The sequence below is a fragment of the Thamnophis elegans genome, chromosome 12 (genome assembly GCF_009769535.1).
Source record: "Thamnophis elegans isolate rThaEle1 chromosome 12, rThaEle1.pri, whole genome shotgun sequence".
NCBI classification, from domain to species: domain Eukaryota; kingdom Metazoa; phylum Chordata; class Lepidosauria; order Squamata; family Colubridae; genus Thamnophis; species Thamnophis elegans.
In genome coordinates this window covers 3,600,169-3,616,919 of record NC_045552.1, presented here as the reverse complement: position 1 = coordinate 3,616,919, position 16,751 = coordinate 3,600,169, and the positions used below count along the sequence as shown (strand labels likewise).

General features: G+C 46.1%; 1 protein-coding gene across 1 annotated transcript in view; it reads right to left on the bottom strand.

The window, feature by feature from the left end:
- CLASRP (CLK4 associating serine/arginine rich protein) overlaps positions 1 to 15,447 on the bottom strand; it is a 30,745-nt gene extending 15,298 nt beyond the window's left edge. Inside the window, 16 exon segments of the mRNA XM_032227574.1 lie at positions 1,837 to 2,058; positions 3,741 to 3,782; positions 5,083 to 5,156; positions 5,978 to 6,056; positions 7,276 to 7,372; positions 8,458 to 8,467; positions 8,469 to 8,604; positions 9,947 to 9,972; positions 9,974 to 10,032; positions 10,342 to 10,421; positions 11,263 to 11,288; positions 11,290 to 11,365; positions 12,387 to 12,423; positions 12,426 to 12,483; positions 13,008 to 13,122; positions 15,362 to 15,447. Coding sequence (XP_032083465.1) covers positions 1,837 to 2,058; positions 3,741 to 3,782; positions 5,083 to 5,156; positions 5,978 to 6,056; positions 7,276 to 7,372; positions 8,458 to 8,467; positions 8,469 to 8,604; positions 9,947 to 9,972; positions 9,974 to 10,032; positions 10,342 to 10,421; positions 11,263 to 11,288; positions 11,290 to 11,365; positions 12,387 to 12,423; positions 12,426 to 12,483; positions 13,008 to 13,106 — 1,121 coding nt within the window. The 5' untranslated portion in view covers positions 13,107 to 13,122; positions 15,362 to 15,447.
- Positions 15,448 to 16,751: the final 1,304 nt, after the last annotated feature.

Genomic DNA, 16,751 nt, shown 5'->3' with positions numbered 1-16,751 from the left:
TATAAGCCTCCTAAAGGCTATGCATGCAATTTTGGGGGGGGGGGAAACGGGCCCATTTTCACGAAAAACAGGCCGTCTTTTGCTTGTTTTTGCCCCCCCCCAAAGCCCCCAGTAGCACTCTACAAGCCTCCTAAAAGCTATTCATGCCTTTAAAAAAAAAAACCCCAAAACGGGCCGTTTTTGGGAAGTCTGCAGAGTACAAAACCTTTTTTTTTAATTTGCCTCTTCAAAACCTTGGTGCGTCTTTTTACCCCGAAAAATACGGTAATTAAAAAGTAAAAGTTTCCCCTTTCCCCCCCCCAAGTCACTGGTCCCGCTGTCCAAGACCGGGGTTCCTTAAGAGTCCCCTCTTTAAAAGCCAATTTTCCCAAGCTTCGGTTTCGCTGACTGAAGTCTCGATGGCCTGCGATTATTCGTTGCCGTTTGCTGCTCTGCCACAATTTTGCAGCTTGCTTAAGTTTTCCACGATAACGTGATAGAGAAATAAGTTACAGGTAATCCTCGACCGTTCGTTTAGCGACGGTTCAAAGTTACAGCAACACTGAACAAAGGGACTTATGACCCTGGTTCACACTTAATGATTGTTGCAGCAGCAAAGACACACACAGACACGCACAAAGTAGTGTGATCAAAACCCGGACGCTTGGCAACGGGTTCACATTTAAGACGGTTTGCAGTGTCCCAGGGTGTGTGTGTCACATGATCATCTTTTAGTGACTTCCTGACTGGCAAAGTCGATGGGGAAGCCAGATTCACTTCAACGACCGTGTTACAAATTTTAAAAACGGCAGTGATTCCGTTTCGCAAAAAGCCGTAAAACGGGAGGGGGCAAATTCACCCATTTTTTTTTCACTTAGCAATGTACATTCTGGGCTCAATTCTGGTCGTAAGTCGAGGACTAGCTGTAAGCCTAATCAGAAAGCTTGGCCCTTTAAAAGGCAGATCCAAGGTACTATATCGGTAGAGTAATAATGATAGTGGGAAGAGCGAGCAGCGATTGTTTGCATAATCGTTGGAAAATGCTGAGATTTAGTTTGCAATAAACCAACTTCCCAGGCCAAAGGAATCTCCCAACCGTAATTCAAAAGGATCTCTACAAAGTTAAGGCAGCCAAACAGGATCCCAGACTTGGTCTCTTCTTCAGGAAGCTACGGTTGGGTATAAGAAACCTCCCAGGTCAGGGGTCCCCAAACTTGGCAACTTTTAAGGCTTGTGGACTTCAACTCCCAGAATTCCTGAGCTAATCATGCTAGCTAAGGAATTCTGGGAGTTGAAGTCCACAAGTCATAAAAGAGCCCATCGTTCCTCACTCCTGGTCTAGGGTCTCCTACTTGAGCAGGGGGTTGGACTAGAAGACCTCGAAGGTCCCTTCCAGCTCTATTCTGATTGATGGAATTAGGGGTGGTGTAAAGCATAGAATCAACAGATGTTCTAATTCAGGGGTCCCCAAACTTGGCAGCTTTAAGACTTCTGGACTTCAACTCCCAGAATTCTCCAGCCTGGAGAATTCTGGGAGTTGAAGTCCACAAGCCTTAAAGTTGCCAAGTTTGAAGACCTCTGTCCCAGGATCTTTCATGGGACAAGAGCGCCCCACCCCCACCCCCCCCCCCCCGCTTTCCTGATCCCTGACCGGATTCCATCATGAAAGGATCATTCGGGCAAAGATTGGACTGCCGGAGTGACCAATGGCCACGCAGCTCCCCTAACACGGCCGGGAACCAGACCAAGCATTCGGGGAGGATTGATGTCAAAAAAAGCAATCTCTCGAACTTTGACCCCAGAAGGGTCTCTGCTTTAAGGTTTGGGAAAGACCAGGCGGGTGCGAAAGTTACCGACCGGGAGGAGGCGCTATGACCTGCCGCAACGTTGCCCTGCTGCGCTTGGCCGGAGCGTGGCTTGTTGAGGGGGGGCGTTTTCCGAGCGGCTGCCCCAGCTTGAGTAGCAGTGGCTTCTTCATCGCTGCCCCCGAAGCTGGTGATGAAGGTGATCTTCTCTTCGTGACCGGGGGAAGGCGAGCGAGAGCGGGAACGAGACTCGGAGCTGGATTCCGAGGGGGATCTGTGGGATGAAGGCAAGGCGATCACTGGAGAAGGAAGAACGGGGGGGAGGGGGGGGCTAATCCCAGCCCGGAGAAGTTATTTAGTAGACACCAGGTTGAAATGAAGGGTCCTTGGTGTTCTCTTGAACTGAATGGTTTTCTTGCAGATGTTTCAGGACCCAACTAGCTAACATTATCAGTGCTTGTGTGGTGGTGGTGGTGGTGTTGGTGGAGGAGGGGGAGGAGGAGGGGGAGGAGGAGGAGGAGGAGGGAGAGGAGGGGAAGGAGAATGACATCGACTCTGGGGTCCTTGGTGCTCTCTGAATTTGGTGGTTTTCTTGCAGACATTTCATAACCCAACTAGCTAGTATCATCAGTGCTACGAAAGGGCTCCCCGGCCGGAGGGACGCTTGTCTGGTGGTGGTGGGGGGGTGGAGGAGGAGGACGACGACGACATCAACTCTGGGGTTCTTGGTACTCTCTGAATTTGGTCATTTTCTTGCAGACATTTCATAATCCAACTAGCTAACATCATCAGTGCTACGAAAGAGTGGGGCTTGTGTGGTGATGGTGGTGGTGGAGGAGGAGGAGGAGGAGGAGGAGGAGGAGGAAGAGGAGGAGGATGATGACATCGACTCTAGGGTTTTTGGTACTCTCTGAATTTGGTCGTTTTCTTGCAGACATTTCATAACCCAACTAGCTAACATCATCAGTGCTATGAAAGAGTGGGGCTTGTGTGGTGGTGGTGGTGGTGGTGGAGAAGGAGGAGGAAAATGACATCAACTCTGGGATTTTTGGTACTCTCTGAATTTGGTGGTTTTCTTGCAGACATTTCATAACCCAACTAGCTAGTATCATCAGTGCTACGAGAAAAATGGGGTTTGTATAATGTTGGCGGAGGAGGAGGAGGAAAAGGAGGAGGAGGAGGAGGAGGAGGAGGAGATTATTGTGATATCCTTGTTGGTCTCTGAGCTTGGCGGTTTTCTTGCAGACTTTTCTTTACCAAATTAAGTAACATCATTGGTGCTAGAAAGGAGTGGTCTTTGCTCTTATTTTTAAATATTAGTAGCTTGCCCAGTCAGCGTCGGTGGGAGTGACCAACATGTTCCCTGAGCAGCAATCAAGAGCCATACGAACGGAGAGTGACACCAGGCCAACAATCAAGCAAACAACTCCCCAATCAAGGAACTACTAACAGAGATAAACAACCTAACAACAGCTGCCTAATCAAAGAACCACCAAGAATATTCTCACCAACCCTGACCGGGCAAGAGGTTGGTATATAAGTATATAAAACGAAGAGCAAAACCCCAACTCCCTTCTAGCACTGAGGGCATTGCCTAGTTCAGTAATGAAACGTCTCTGCAAGAAAACCACCTCGGAGAGCACTAAGGGCCCCCCACAAATGGTATTCAAGTAAGCCTCAACCTTCAACAGACTAAAATAGCATTCTGGTAAGGAGAACCTCAAGCCATCCTTTGTTTTTTCAGGTTTTCCCTTTAAAATATAAGGAAGATTATATTATATTTGCTGCCTTCAAGGCCAGGCTGTTTCTGCACATGTACGCACCCCTTTTCTGACTGTCCTTCAAATTAAATGCAAATAGAACTCTAGGAAGCCACAAACAGCTTTGCAGTTCCACAGGAGAAACGAGGGGTTCCCCCCAGCCCACCCCAAAAGCAGAGCGGCTGTCTTCACTCACCGTTTGTAGGGATCATAGGTGGGACTGTCTCTCCGAGCGTAACTGTAATGAGAGAAGATGGTGAGAACGGAAAGTCCGCCCTGCGTCGCAGAAGGATTGCAAAACTGAACTCTAGCACCCTGCCTTTCTTTTCCGCAGTAACTTCACCCCCAGTGCAAGAAAATGCCTTTAAAAATATATATATATATCTCCACTATTAAGCTAGCTCTCCATTCAGCTGATCCCGAGGACCAGTGGTGGGATTCAAATAATTTAACAACCGGTTCTCTGTCCTGATGACCAGCAGGATAGGTGGGGCTTGGTGGTCATGTGACCATGTGGGCGTAGCCAACTCAACATCACTCACATTGATGGGCGCTTCACCTTAGCTGTTACAATGCAATGAGGGTTAACCAGAAAGGCAGTTTCTGTAAGCAGGGTAAAATAAAAATTAAGCTAGAAACAAGACCAGAATGTTTCCTTCCAGCCTTCCTTACAGGATTAGCCCTGTAAAGTGGGGGGAAAAAATTAAAATTTCTTCCAATAACCGGTTCTCCGAACTGCTTAGAAAGTTACCAACCGGTTCTCTCGAATAGCTGCGAACCGGCTGAATCCCACCACTGCCGAGGACACAGGGAAACCTCCAAGTGGCCTGAACGACCCTCTAAAGGGATGCAAATGACCAGCTGTCTGCAAGGAGCGTCAATCCTTCCATTCCCCAATGTCGTGTCAGAGCTGAAGAAGCTTCTTGGGGGAGAAGCGAAACATCTTCAAAGAAAAAACAGAAAGTCCGGTTGCGTCTTGGGGGGGGGGGGGAAAGCAGCTTTGGGACAACCATGACCTGGAGGACGAAGAGTCCCTGCAGACTTTTAGCTACACAATTTGGGACGAACATCCTTGGAACGGTGTGGGAGCAGGAATGGATTTCCAGAGGAAAAACGGTTGATGCTGGTTTATACCACACTGGACTTTTTGGTTTTCCTTTTCGAGACGTTTCGCTTCTCCTCCAAGAAGCTTCTTCAGCTCCGACCAGATGGTGGGGAATGGAAGGATGCTCCTTGCAGACAGCTGGTCATTTGCATCCTTTTGAGAGGGTCGTTGAGGCCACTTGGAGGCTTGTCTGTGTCCTCAGGGTCACCCGAGTGATGCTCCTGGTCCCTGTCGTCTTCAAAGAAAAACCAAGAAAATCCAGTGGCCTCTTGACAAAAAAATGCATCGTTCTACAGATAATCCTCCACTTATGAATGGCATCTTAGGGTTTGTCTCTCACCAGAAAGAGATCCTGGGAATTCCACCCGCCCCCCCCCCCAGGGACTCAAGGGCAACAAAACAGTGGAATGGGGCCAACTTCCAAAAGGCCTACCTCGGAGGGCTGATCTTCCTGCCTTTCAAACGTTTCTCTCGGAATTCCCTCCTTTGCCGCCGGGAGCGACGGCCCTGGAAGAAAAGGCACGTCTGAGAGACCAAAGAAAGGCCCCAGGCTCTCATGGGGCCTATCTTCACTGCTCCCCGGTTTACCAGCCGTGGATGAGGGGAATGAGGTCCCCCAATTTTGGGCCTGCATCGGGGAGGATTTTAGATGAGTCAGAAGTGGGAAGCACTGGAGATGATCTCCTCTCCATCCAATGAAGAGAACAGCCAGGGCCCCGCCCAGCCTAGAACTAAGGAGAAATTTCTTGACAAGGGCGACAATTAACCAGTGGAACGACTTGCCACCAGAAGTTGTGGATGTCAGTGTAGGTTTTTAAGGAGAGATTGGACAACCATTTGTCTGAAATGGTAGAGGGTTTCTTGTCTAAGCAGGGGGTTGGACTAGAAGACCTCCAAGGTACCTTCCAATTCTCTTATTCTATCCTTATCCCTATTCTATTCTTGTTTTATTTCTATTCTATTTCTATTCTATTTCTATTCTATTTCTATTTTATTATTTCTATTCTATTTCTATTTTATTTCTATTCTATTTCTATTCTATTTCTATTCTATTCTTTTCTACTCTAAATTTCTATTTTCTATTCTATTCTAATCTACTCTATTCTATTCTAAATTTCTATTTTCTACTCTATTCTAAATTTCTATTTTCTTTTCTATTCTATTCTACTATATTCTATTCTAAATTTCTATTTTCTACTCTATTCTATTCCTATTCTATTCTATATTTTCTATATTCTATTCTATTCCATTCTGTTCTCTCTTCTCCTGTCTTAATTTTTATTCTAATTTCTACTCTGTGCTGCTCTGTCCTATTCCTATTTCCTTACCGAATACATGGCTTTTTCCTCCTCCAGAGCTTTGGCGTGTTTGATAGCTTCCGCCTCCTCTTTGTCCTTCCGCAACATCCTTCCAGAATAAGAAAAAGAGGGCATTGAAGAAAAAGGGGGTGCTGACTTCAAAGTGGGTTGTACTCCGATCTCTTTTGTTCAGGAAGTAATTCAAGGCTGATGACGTGTTTGACACACCCACCTACGGGGGTACCCGTAGAGATTTGGGGTGACCAGGCTGAGCCTGAGAGGGTGGGTATTTATGGTATTTGGTATTTATTAATACTTATAGGCCGCCCTTTTCCCTGAGGGGACTCAGGGCGGCTTACATAAAATGAGGGGAGGGGATATACAAACAATAGACACACACAATACATAGAGTAAAATAATAAGCAACATTCATTCATCATTCGGGAGGGGCAATTATCTTTGTCCCCAGGCCTGACGGGCTAGCCAGGTCTTAAGGGCTGTGCGGAAGGCCTGGACGGTGGTGAGGGTACGAGGGTGTGTCAAACACGTCATCAGCCTTGAATTACTTCATGAACAAAGAGATCGGAGTACAACCCACTTTGAATTCCGTTGACTTTTATCTACTATCGATTTGCTTTGATTGTTAGTACTGGTAGTCCTCAACTTACAACATTTCATTTAGTAACCAAAGTTACAACGTCATAGGAAAAAGTGAAAGGACTGTTTGTCACAATTGCAACCCATACAGCACACATAGACTACACCGTGGTCATGTAGAACAAGAAGCAATGGGTGGAATTAATCAAGGAGGGAAGCAACTTAGAACGGAGGAGAAATTGCCTGACAGTGAGAACAATTAATCAGTGGAACAGAAGTTGCCTCCAGAAGTTGTGAATGCCCCAACCCTGGAAGTCTTTAAGAAGATGTTGGATAGCCATTGGTACAGGGTTTCCTGACTAGGCAGGGGGTTGGACTAAAAGACCTCCAAGGTCCCTTCCAACTCTGTTATTGTATGTGATCAAAATCTGAACGCTTGGCAACTGACTCATCTTTACGACGGTTCCTGTGTTCTGGTTTCTTACAAAGTCCATGGGGAAGCCAGATTCACTTAACAACTGTGTTACTATCTTGTCCACCGCAGTGATTCACTTAACAACAGCGGCCAGAAAGGCCGTAACACGGAACAAACCATCCCTTAACAAAATGTTTCGCTTAGCAACAGAAATGTTGGGCTCCATCGTGGTCCTACGTCAAGGACTCCCTCTGTATTGTGTGTTAAGCTTCTCGGGAATTCACCCCAAAAAGGAGGAGAGGGAGAGAAATCTTACCGGACAAAATCTCCTTCGGCCATCCCGTAAGTTGTCGCCTGTTTATTCAGATCAGCCACTTGGTCTTGGTTCAGCTCGTCTACATCCACTTCAACATCTGAAAGCAACATTAAGAGCCGAGATGGCACAGTGGTTAGAGTGAAGAACTGCAGGCTACTTCTGCGGACTGCCGGCTGTCCTGCAATTTGGAAGTTCAGATTTCACCAGGTTGACTCAGCCTTCTCTCCTTGCGAGGTGGGTCAAATGAGGACCCAGATTGTTGAGGGCAAGAGGCTGACTCTGTAAACCGCTTCGAGAGGGCTGGAAAGCTCTGTGAAGCGGTATATAAATGCTAGTGCCCTTCCTCCCACCCTGCCTGCCTTCCTCCTCCCATATATCCTCTTTCCTTCCTTTCTTCTTTCCTTCCTTCCTTCCTTCCACCACTGCCTGCCTTCCTCCCTCCATATATCCTCCTTCCTTTCTTCCCACTCTGCCTGCCTTCCTCCCTCCATATATCCTCCTTCCTTCCTTCTTTCCTTCCTTCCTCCCACCCTGTCTGCCTTCCTCCCTCCATATATCCTCCTTCCTTCCTTCCTCACCCTGCCTGCCTTCCTCCCTCCCTCCATATATCCTTCCTTCCTTCTTTCCTTCCTTTCTCCCACCCTGGCTGCCTTCCTCCCTCCCTCCATATATCCTCCTTCCTTCCTTCTTTCCTTCCTTCCTTCCACCCTGCCTAACTTCCTCCCTCCGTATATCCTTCCTTCCTTCCTTCCTTCTTTCCTTCCTCCCACCCTGTCTGCCTTCCTCCCTCCATATATACTTCCTTCCTTCCTCCCACCCTGCCTGCCTTCCTCCCTCTATATATCCTCCCTTTCTTCCTTCTTTCCTTCCTTCCTTCCTCCCACCCTGCCTGCCTGCCTTCCTCCCTCTATATATCCTCCTTCCTTCCTTCCTTCCTTCCTTCCTTCCTTCCACAGCCAGAAGTTCGATCCTGACCAGCTTAAAATTGACTCAGCCTTCTGTCTTTCTGACGTCAGTAAAATGAGGACCCAGATTGTTGGGGGGCAAGAGGCTGACTCTGTAAACCGCTTAGAGAGGGCTGTAAAAGAGCTATGAAGTGGTAAATAAATCTGCTATTGCTATAAGACAGCCAAAGTTTGGCGCGCCCTCCCCATCCAATGATCTGATGATCTGAAAGTGTACCAATGTCGGGGGATCACTTCGTCCTCATCGGTGTTGCTGTCTTCCTCAGAATCATCCTCCTCTGCTCGCTTCTCAGACGGGTTCTCAAGTTCTGCCACTGTGCTGTCCTCGTAGGTGTAGCCGATGGAAGCTTTCTTCTCCGCCAACCTGCACAGAAGAATGTTTCTCAACAAGCTGCCTGGAGTCGCCAGAGCAGAGGTCTGTGCTGGGTCTTCTACCCCTCGCACTGATGATGTTCTTTAGTTGGGCAATGAAACGTCCATGAGAAAGCTCAGAGAGCCCCCGAGAGCAATTCCTCAATTCATTTCATTTCATTTTATTTATTGCATTGTATGCCGCCCTATCCCGAGGGACTCAGGGCGGCTAACAAGCAGGGGGGGAGGGGAAACAAACAAGAGACAAAACAAGCAAGTTAAAAACAGAGCAACAGTCACAAACAGATTAAGTGGGGCCGGGAACTCATCAGCCCCAGGCCTGCCGGAACAGCCAGGTCTTAGTGGCTTTGTGGAAAGCCGGAAGGGTAGTGAGGGTCCAGATCTCCACGGGGAGATCGTTCCAGAGGGCCGGAGCAGCCACAGAGAATTCACAAACCAATTTTGCTGTGTATATGATGCACAATGACAATAAAGGCCTACCAGTGGTAGTCAACCTGGTCCCTACCGCCCACTAGTGGGCATTCCAGCTTTCATGGTGGGCGGTAGGGGTTTTTGTCCAATACTGAAACACTTTCCTTTTTTTTTTTAATTTAATTGACTTTTTTAAAAAAAATCATAGCATTATTTAAAATTTTTAATTAGGTTTTCATAAAATCACCATTACTGTGCAACCGGTGGGCGGTTAGAAAATTTTACTACTATCGGAGATACAAAAGTGGGAGGTAGGTTATAAAAGGTTGACAATCCCTGGGCTATACTAATTCACAAAAAGGTGGGAATCACACCAGAGGTGGATTCCTACCAGTTCGCACCTATTCGGTAGAACCGGTTCGTCAAATCTACCGAACTGGTTAGAAGAGGTTCCACCAGTGGACCCGGAAAGCAGGCCACACCTACAGAAGAGGTTCCAAAATTTTTTGAAACCCACCCCTGGTCCTTGGATATGATTATTCTACACTATCATGCTCCTATTTATAAACTCAGTGCCTCCGTGAAGGTAAGGATGACTACTGCGTTTGTGGTGCAGTCAGAACATTGCGTGTGTTGAAGTTGTTTCAATGCAAACCAAAGATGCCTTTTAAAAACAAGTTTACATCATATTCTTATGCATGCCAGTGCTGTGTGTGAGGTAATTTAAGGTGGTTTCTGACAAGTGTCGTCGGCATCTTCATATCCGGTCACATGGGCAGCAAGCCACTCCCATCCGGTCACCATGGTGGCAAGCCACTCCCACAAAGGAGGCCACACCCACAGAGTAGGTTCGAACAATTTTTAAACCCACCACTGAATCACACCCAAGACGTCCCACGTCGGTCCACCTCATTGCTACTCACTTCTTTTTTCCGTCCTCATTCGGCCTTCTGGAGTCCTCCGTACAGCTCATCGATGTAGATCTGATACAGGCACTGTTCTTCTGAGACTGCCAAAGAGGGATGGAGAGGAAGCCCATGAGATCCCTGCCAAAGCTGGACCCAGGGCAGCAAAAGCAGGCTTGACTTTCCCGATAAACAAGACGGGTCTTGTGAACGGTTGTAAGTTGAGGGATGCCTGCAATCCTTCCCTCAACCTTGCCCTGAGGCTGACTCGAATGAACCCTACGGATTAAAATGCATTAAAAAAATCTAGGCGTTGGCTTGAGGAACACATTTGAGAGAAGCTAGGAGAGAAACAGCCTCCATTCTTTAAACCTCTGTGCTCTACAGCAGGGCAAGAAAAATCGAGGACTTACTGCCAGCAAAATCGTTCTGCACAAGTCCTCTGTATCTCTCATAGTTGCATTTCTTTTCGTCAGATTCCTGCTCGGGAGAGCTGCGGGCACAAGAGGGAGGGGGGAAAAAAAACCAGAATTAAAATTCTAAGCATACAAAAAGTCAGGCAAAGAAAGTCTTTGAAAAGGACACAAAGACTGACAGAACGGATCTTCCTTGTGCTGCTCCTAGCTGCACCCCAGTTCCAAAAATCATGGGGTGACAAAACTCCCCTTGTTAACTTCCCCCCCCAAAAAAAAAACCCAAAAAGGCCATGTTGTTTATACCAAGAACTGGGTTCCTACATCACATTAATATCCAGAAAACATTAATAACCTAGAACTAAAGAGACATTTCCTGAAGAATCAGTGGAACAACTTGCCTCCAGAAGTGTGAAGTTCCACAGTGGAAGTTTTTAAAGAAGAGATTGGACAAACCATTTGTCGAAATGATATAATATTTCCTGCCTGAGTAGGGGGTTGGACTAGAAGAACCTCCAAAGTCCCATCCAACTCTGTTATTCTAGTCTATTCTCTTTATTCTATTCTACTCTATTCTATTCTATTTTATTCTACTTCTATTCTATCCTATCCTCTGTTCTCTTATTTTCTATTCTATTCTCCCTTTTCTGTTTCTCTTCTAATCCTATTCGCCTCTGATATGTCAGCCAAATGACTGCAATTTTTCTGCTTGGGCCTGTGGCACAAACACCATCGGTCGTGATTTATTGCCCAGCCACAGTTTCAAGGAATCCATCAGTCAGATTACAAAAGAGCTATTCCTTCCCAATCAAAATATTTCAGAAGCCAAGCCAAGCTCTCTTCTCAACTGACGCAAGGAGCTGTCCATTCCAGCATCATAGGGGGGGGGGGGGAAGAGGAAAAAAGGAACAGATGCCTTACATTGGATTCAGCAGAGGAGGAGTATACATGGGGAATGTAATCCAGGTGCGCCCGTACATCGAACCGATCAATCATGTTGTTGGTATCCCCCTGCCAAGGCATCCTGCAAGGACACAACACCATTTAAAAAAAACAACAACACCCAATGTTATTCTTATCAAGAGCTGCTGGCTGGGGGATTCTGGGAGTTGAAGTCCACACAGCTCCAAGTTGCCTAGGTTGGAAACACTGTGTCAGGCCTGCAGGCATACTCCTTTTAGGATCTTTGGCCTGCCACGCTCTCTATTTACTGGTATTGGATCTGGGTACTTGAGAGACCGCATGCTGCCAATGACCTCCCACAGACCCATTAGATCTCACAGGGTTGGCCTCCTCCGGGTGCCATCAACCAGCCAATGCCACCTGGCTATTACCCGGGGGAGGGCCTTCTCTGTGGCAGCTCCGGCCCTCTGGAATGAACTCCCCGCAAGGATTCGGACCCTCACCTCTCTCCAGGCCTTCCGAAAGCCGTCAAAACCTGGCTTTGCCGGCAGGCCTGGGGGTGATGAGTTCCCTCCCCTCTCAACATGTTGTTTGTGCGACTGTTGTCTACTTTTATTATTTGTATTTGTATTTTATGTTCCCCTTTTTCCCCCTTGAATTGTTCGCCGCCCTGAGTCCTCCCAGAGAAGGGCGGCATACAAATAATAAAATACAAATAATAAAATACAAATACAAATACAATGCTGTTTCATTAGTGGGGTAATTGGGAGGTGGGGAAAGCAAGGAGCAAAATGTGTTGTCGAAATAAAACATTCCTTTCTAGAAGCCCAAGGTCATCTTTTGTCTCCGCGCCTCTGCACCTGACCGGAAGTGGATGGGTGGAGATGCCAGTGTGGCAATGGAAGATTGGACCATGTGATGGAGTTGTGGGCGTGGGGGGGCAAGGTTTTGAACTTTCAACTGGGTGGGAACCCCAGGAAGCTTTCAGATTCGGGTTTCCACAGTGCGTACCAACATGTCTCTCTTATTAAATTGGAACTTCGATGAAAGCTATGCCTTGGACTCTGATTTAATTCTGGATGATATTTGCAACGCTGACACACTGCTCTACTTTTCCTCGGTCCCAAATGCAAACTACTCACATATTCACAGGACTTTCAGCTGCAAGAGCCACAGCGAATCTAAGTGCACCTTACAGGCACGTCCATGGACCTGCAGGAATTGGGCTGGGTCCTTTTTCTGGAAGGAAAGAAAGCCCACAGGTGACTTTCCCAAACCAACGCTTGATCCAACTCCAACTTACAATAAATAAATAAATAAGCATAAATATTCCCCTCCCACAGTGTATGTTCATGCAGACGTGGCAAAAAATTGTTGACATCATCAGTTCTGCAAAATATTCAACGTCAGAAAATTCTGCAGGATCCGATCTGTGTCAGTCACCACCCAAAGGTTTAGCCTTCCGAGCTTTCGGATTCGTACTGGAGCCCATCTTCAGGGAACTTCTCTCTAGCAAATGTGTGTACTTTGGGCTGTTCTGTGTGTGGCATTTATAGGATGCCCCTTGTGTGTCATTTTTTTAGTCGTGACTGACGCAGATTATCCTGGGCCACGTAGATTCGCTCTCCATTTGTCATAAAATTCTGTTCGCAAGAAAAATGTAACATCTCAACCCATTTCTTAGAGAGTATTAATTCTGAAAGAGGGAGGCGGTTAGACATCAAGGCATTCTCCCAAAACGAACCAAGGAGAGAGACACTCACTATCTTTTCGTAATACTCTCTCCGGCGTTCCGCTCTTTTCTTGTAATCCACCATCATCCCCCGCAGCTTCCGCTCATGTTTTCGAGCTTCGTGCCACATCCTGCTTTTCTCCCGGCTGTTCCACAGGGTGAGGAAAGAGGCACGCCCATGCATTAAGGGGGAAGGGGGAAAAAAAGGAAGGGGAAATATAACAAAACCTAACATAGCAATTTTTTCACACTGCGTCCCAGCCTCCAACTACCAAAATATTAGTTGATTATTAATCATATCGGATACCACATCAGACCCTGAATGCCTGGCAGAAATGACAAAGTAAAAGCATCTAGATCAGTGTATCTCAACCTTGGCAACTTGAAGATGTCTGGACTTCAACTCCCAGAATTCCCCAGCCAGCATTTGCTGGGCTGGGGAATTCTGGGAGTTGAAGTCCAGACATCTTCAAGTTGCCAAGTTGAAAACACTGAATCTAGAGCAGGGATGTCAAACGCAAGGCCCGCGGGCCGGATCCAGCCTGCAGGGTGCTTAAATCTGGCCTGTGGGCCAGCCTGGAAATAGCCCCTGCATGGCCCGTTTTCGGCCTGGATGACCTCCTGCAACACTTTGCTGGCCAAATACGGTGCAGGGGGCTGCCCCGGGGAGAGCTACAATGCCGATCTGGCCCTCGAAGACATCCAGTTTGACACCCCTGATCTAGCGTTTCACCAGAATTTAAACATTTGTTTTTGCAAGAAATCAAACATCTATGTGAAAATGAAATCCACCATGTGAGTTCCTATCAGTGGTGGGTTCCAGATCCAGTTCCAACCGGTACGGTTGGAAAGGGCCTGGTGTTGTCCACATGGATGCGTGCAGTGCACGCGTCTTACCGTCCAGCGATGCCTCCATGATGGTCCAGCTGCTCGGACCAGCTGCTTTATGCAGCTGCTTGGATAAAAATATGGTGGATTATGCCGTAATCTGTCAAAACCGTGCTCGACTAAGCCGCGCTGATTAAACCGTGTCGCTGACGTCATCAACAGGGCGACAACAGCCAGCGGAGAAAGAAGGGCGCTTTAAATAGCGCTTTGAAAGCAAGCCGATTCAACTTAAGGTAAGGGTTAGGTTTAGGGTTAGGTTAAGGGTTAGGGTTAGGTTTAGGGGTTAATTTTAGGTTTATGGTTTACAGCGTGTCTGTCTCCGCGCTGTTGTTGCCCTGTTGATGACGTCAGTTACGCGGTTTAGTTGGACTCGGTTTAGACGAGCGCGGTTTTGTGGTGGAACCGGATTATGCAAAATGTTCTTTAAAAAAAGGATAAAGTTTACCCCTCAGTTTTTTTGTTAGGTACAATTATTGATTATACAGTTATAGAGTCTAACTTGATTTTGCATTTAATAACTGCAGCAAGACTGTTGGTGGCGCAATACTGGAAGAGGAAAGATTGCCTACTATTCAAGAATGGACGTTAAAAGTAACAAACTTAGCAGAGATGGCTAAAATATCAGCATATCTCAAGGACCATTCCAATGAGAGATATAAATTGGAGTGGAGAAGATGGATTGACTATACTCAAAATAAATATGGGGCTAAGAAATTCCAGATAGCTTATGACTGAGGCAACAAAGAATCTGTTTAGAGTTAGCCTAGCAAAGAGGAGTTAAAGCTCAAATGATAGAGGATATTATCTTTTACTTTTAAGTTTATTTTAGAATATTTTGTTAAAAACTTATACCCTGCATTGGTTCTGGGAAGTCGGGGGAGGGAAGATTGGGAGGGGTGGGGTTTGGGTGGGGGGCTGGGGAGGAAAACACATGGATGTGCGCAGTGCACGCGTCTTAGCGTCCAGCGACGCCTCCGCGATGGTCCAGCTGCTCGGCGGAGCATCACGCAGGCACTGTACGCGACGTGGACTTTAAAGACAGGTAAGGAGCACGGGTGGGCGGGCAGTATCCGGTGCTCCAGGCAGGCTCCGGTACGCCCATACCGGGGCGTACCGCCTGCAACCCACCACTGGTTCTTATGCAGGCCTTACTTCCTTCCAGTTTCTACCACCCCTTGAAGACAGATCAGTTCCAGAATCTCTGGATACCTGATTTTACCAAACCATTTGGCAATGTCAAGACAGGATAAAATGAATTGCCTTGAGCAGATTCCACTTGTTGAAAGTCATATATGGGAATTCTTTCACTTGCCTTTTCCTTGAATTAGGTAGATAATTTACTCCATGTTAAAAAAAAATAACCCAACAATTTTAAGTAGGTCACATACTGCAAACTAAAAAAATGAACTGAGAAATTAGGAAGTACTGCAGTAAAAAAAAAACTTTGGAGATAAATAAAAGAAGAGATGGGATCTGGCACACACAAACGATACTCACTGAGAGCAGGACCTTGAGAGAAGTCAAAATGGATGCTCTTTTTCTCCAAGCACAGTGAATTAAGGGTTTTTCCCCCTCTATGAAAGGAGCCCTAAATAAATAGGAAGTCAAAAAATGTAAACGCTATAATTTTTTTTTAATCTAAATGTTAAATAGCTCGCAATTTAGCTGAGGGACAGGCAGTTTTTCTCCCAAGGATTTTAGGCAGACATACAAAGAGTATCATCAAATGTTATTGCAGGTATGGGAATTCTTTTTTTTTTAATAGAAATTTTATTCAAAATTACAATTGCAACAATCAAAGGTAATGCAAGGGTGATTCTTCAACTGTTTTCCTCTCAGGAAAACCCTTCCCACTTTTAAAAATTATAGAGGACCCCAAAAAGAACTTTGGGTTCTATCACTTACATTGACTGATATTTATCACATTATACATTAAAATGGACACATTCCCTGCCACTACTGCTTCGCACAATTATCGGATGTGCTTTTAATACTGCATTTTTCAACATAGGCTGGCAAATAATTTTGAGGATCTCTGAATCCTGAGGCCTTCCAGGGCTCCTCAGATCACACTTTAAGAAACAATGCTTTAGTAATACAACAGACCCAGCAATCCTCATCATTAAGCAAAATATTTTCTATGCACGTATAAAGAAAATAGCACTGGCAATAAATAGCAATAGCACTTAGACTCATGGAGGTAGTCCTCAAGTTACAACAGTTTGTTCAATAACCTCTCAAAAGTTTACAACAGGACTGAAAAAAGTGACTTGTGGCCATTTTTCAGACTTATGACCACTGCAGCATTCCCATAGTCATATGATCAAAATTCAGGCACTTGGCAACTGACTCATTTATGACAGCTGCAGGCCACATCTTGATAGCTGCAGTGTCCTGGAGTCGTGCAATCCCCTTTTGAGACCTTCTGACAAGCAAAATCACTGTGGAAGCCAGACTCACTTAACAATTGTGTTACTAAATTAACAACTGCAGTGATTCATTAACCACTGCAGTGATTCATTTAATAACGGTGACAAGCAAGATTGAAAAATGGGGTAAAATTCGCTTAACAAACATCTTACTTAGCAACAAGAATTCAGGGTTCAATTGTGCTCGGACTACCTGTATACCACTTCAAAGTGCTGTAGAGCGCTAAGTGGTTTAGAAAGTAAGCATATTGCTCCCAACAATCTGGTCCTGTTTTACCAACCTCGGAAGGAATGAAGGTGCAAAGCTAACACAATCCTTGTTGTCTAAACAGAGGCATAAAATCAAAATCACGTGAAGTTGCTTTATAAAGCTTTAGTAAGGCCACATCTGGAATACCGCATCCAGTTTCGGTCACCACATTACAAAAAAGAGGTTGAGACTCTAGAAAAAGGGCAGA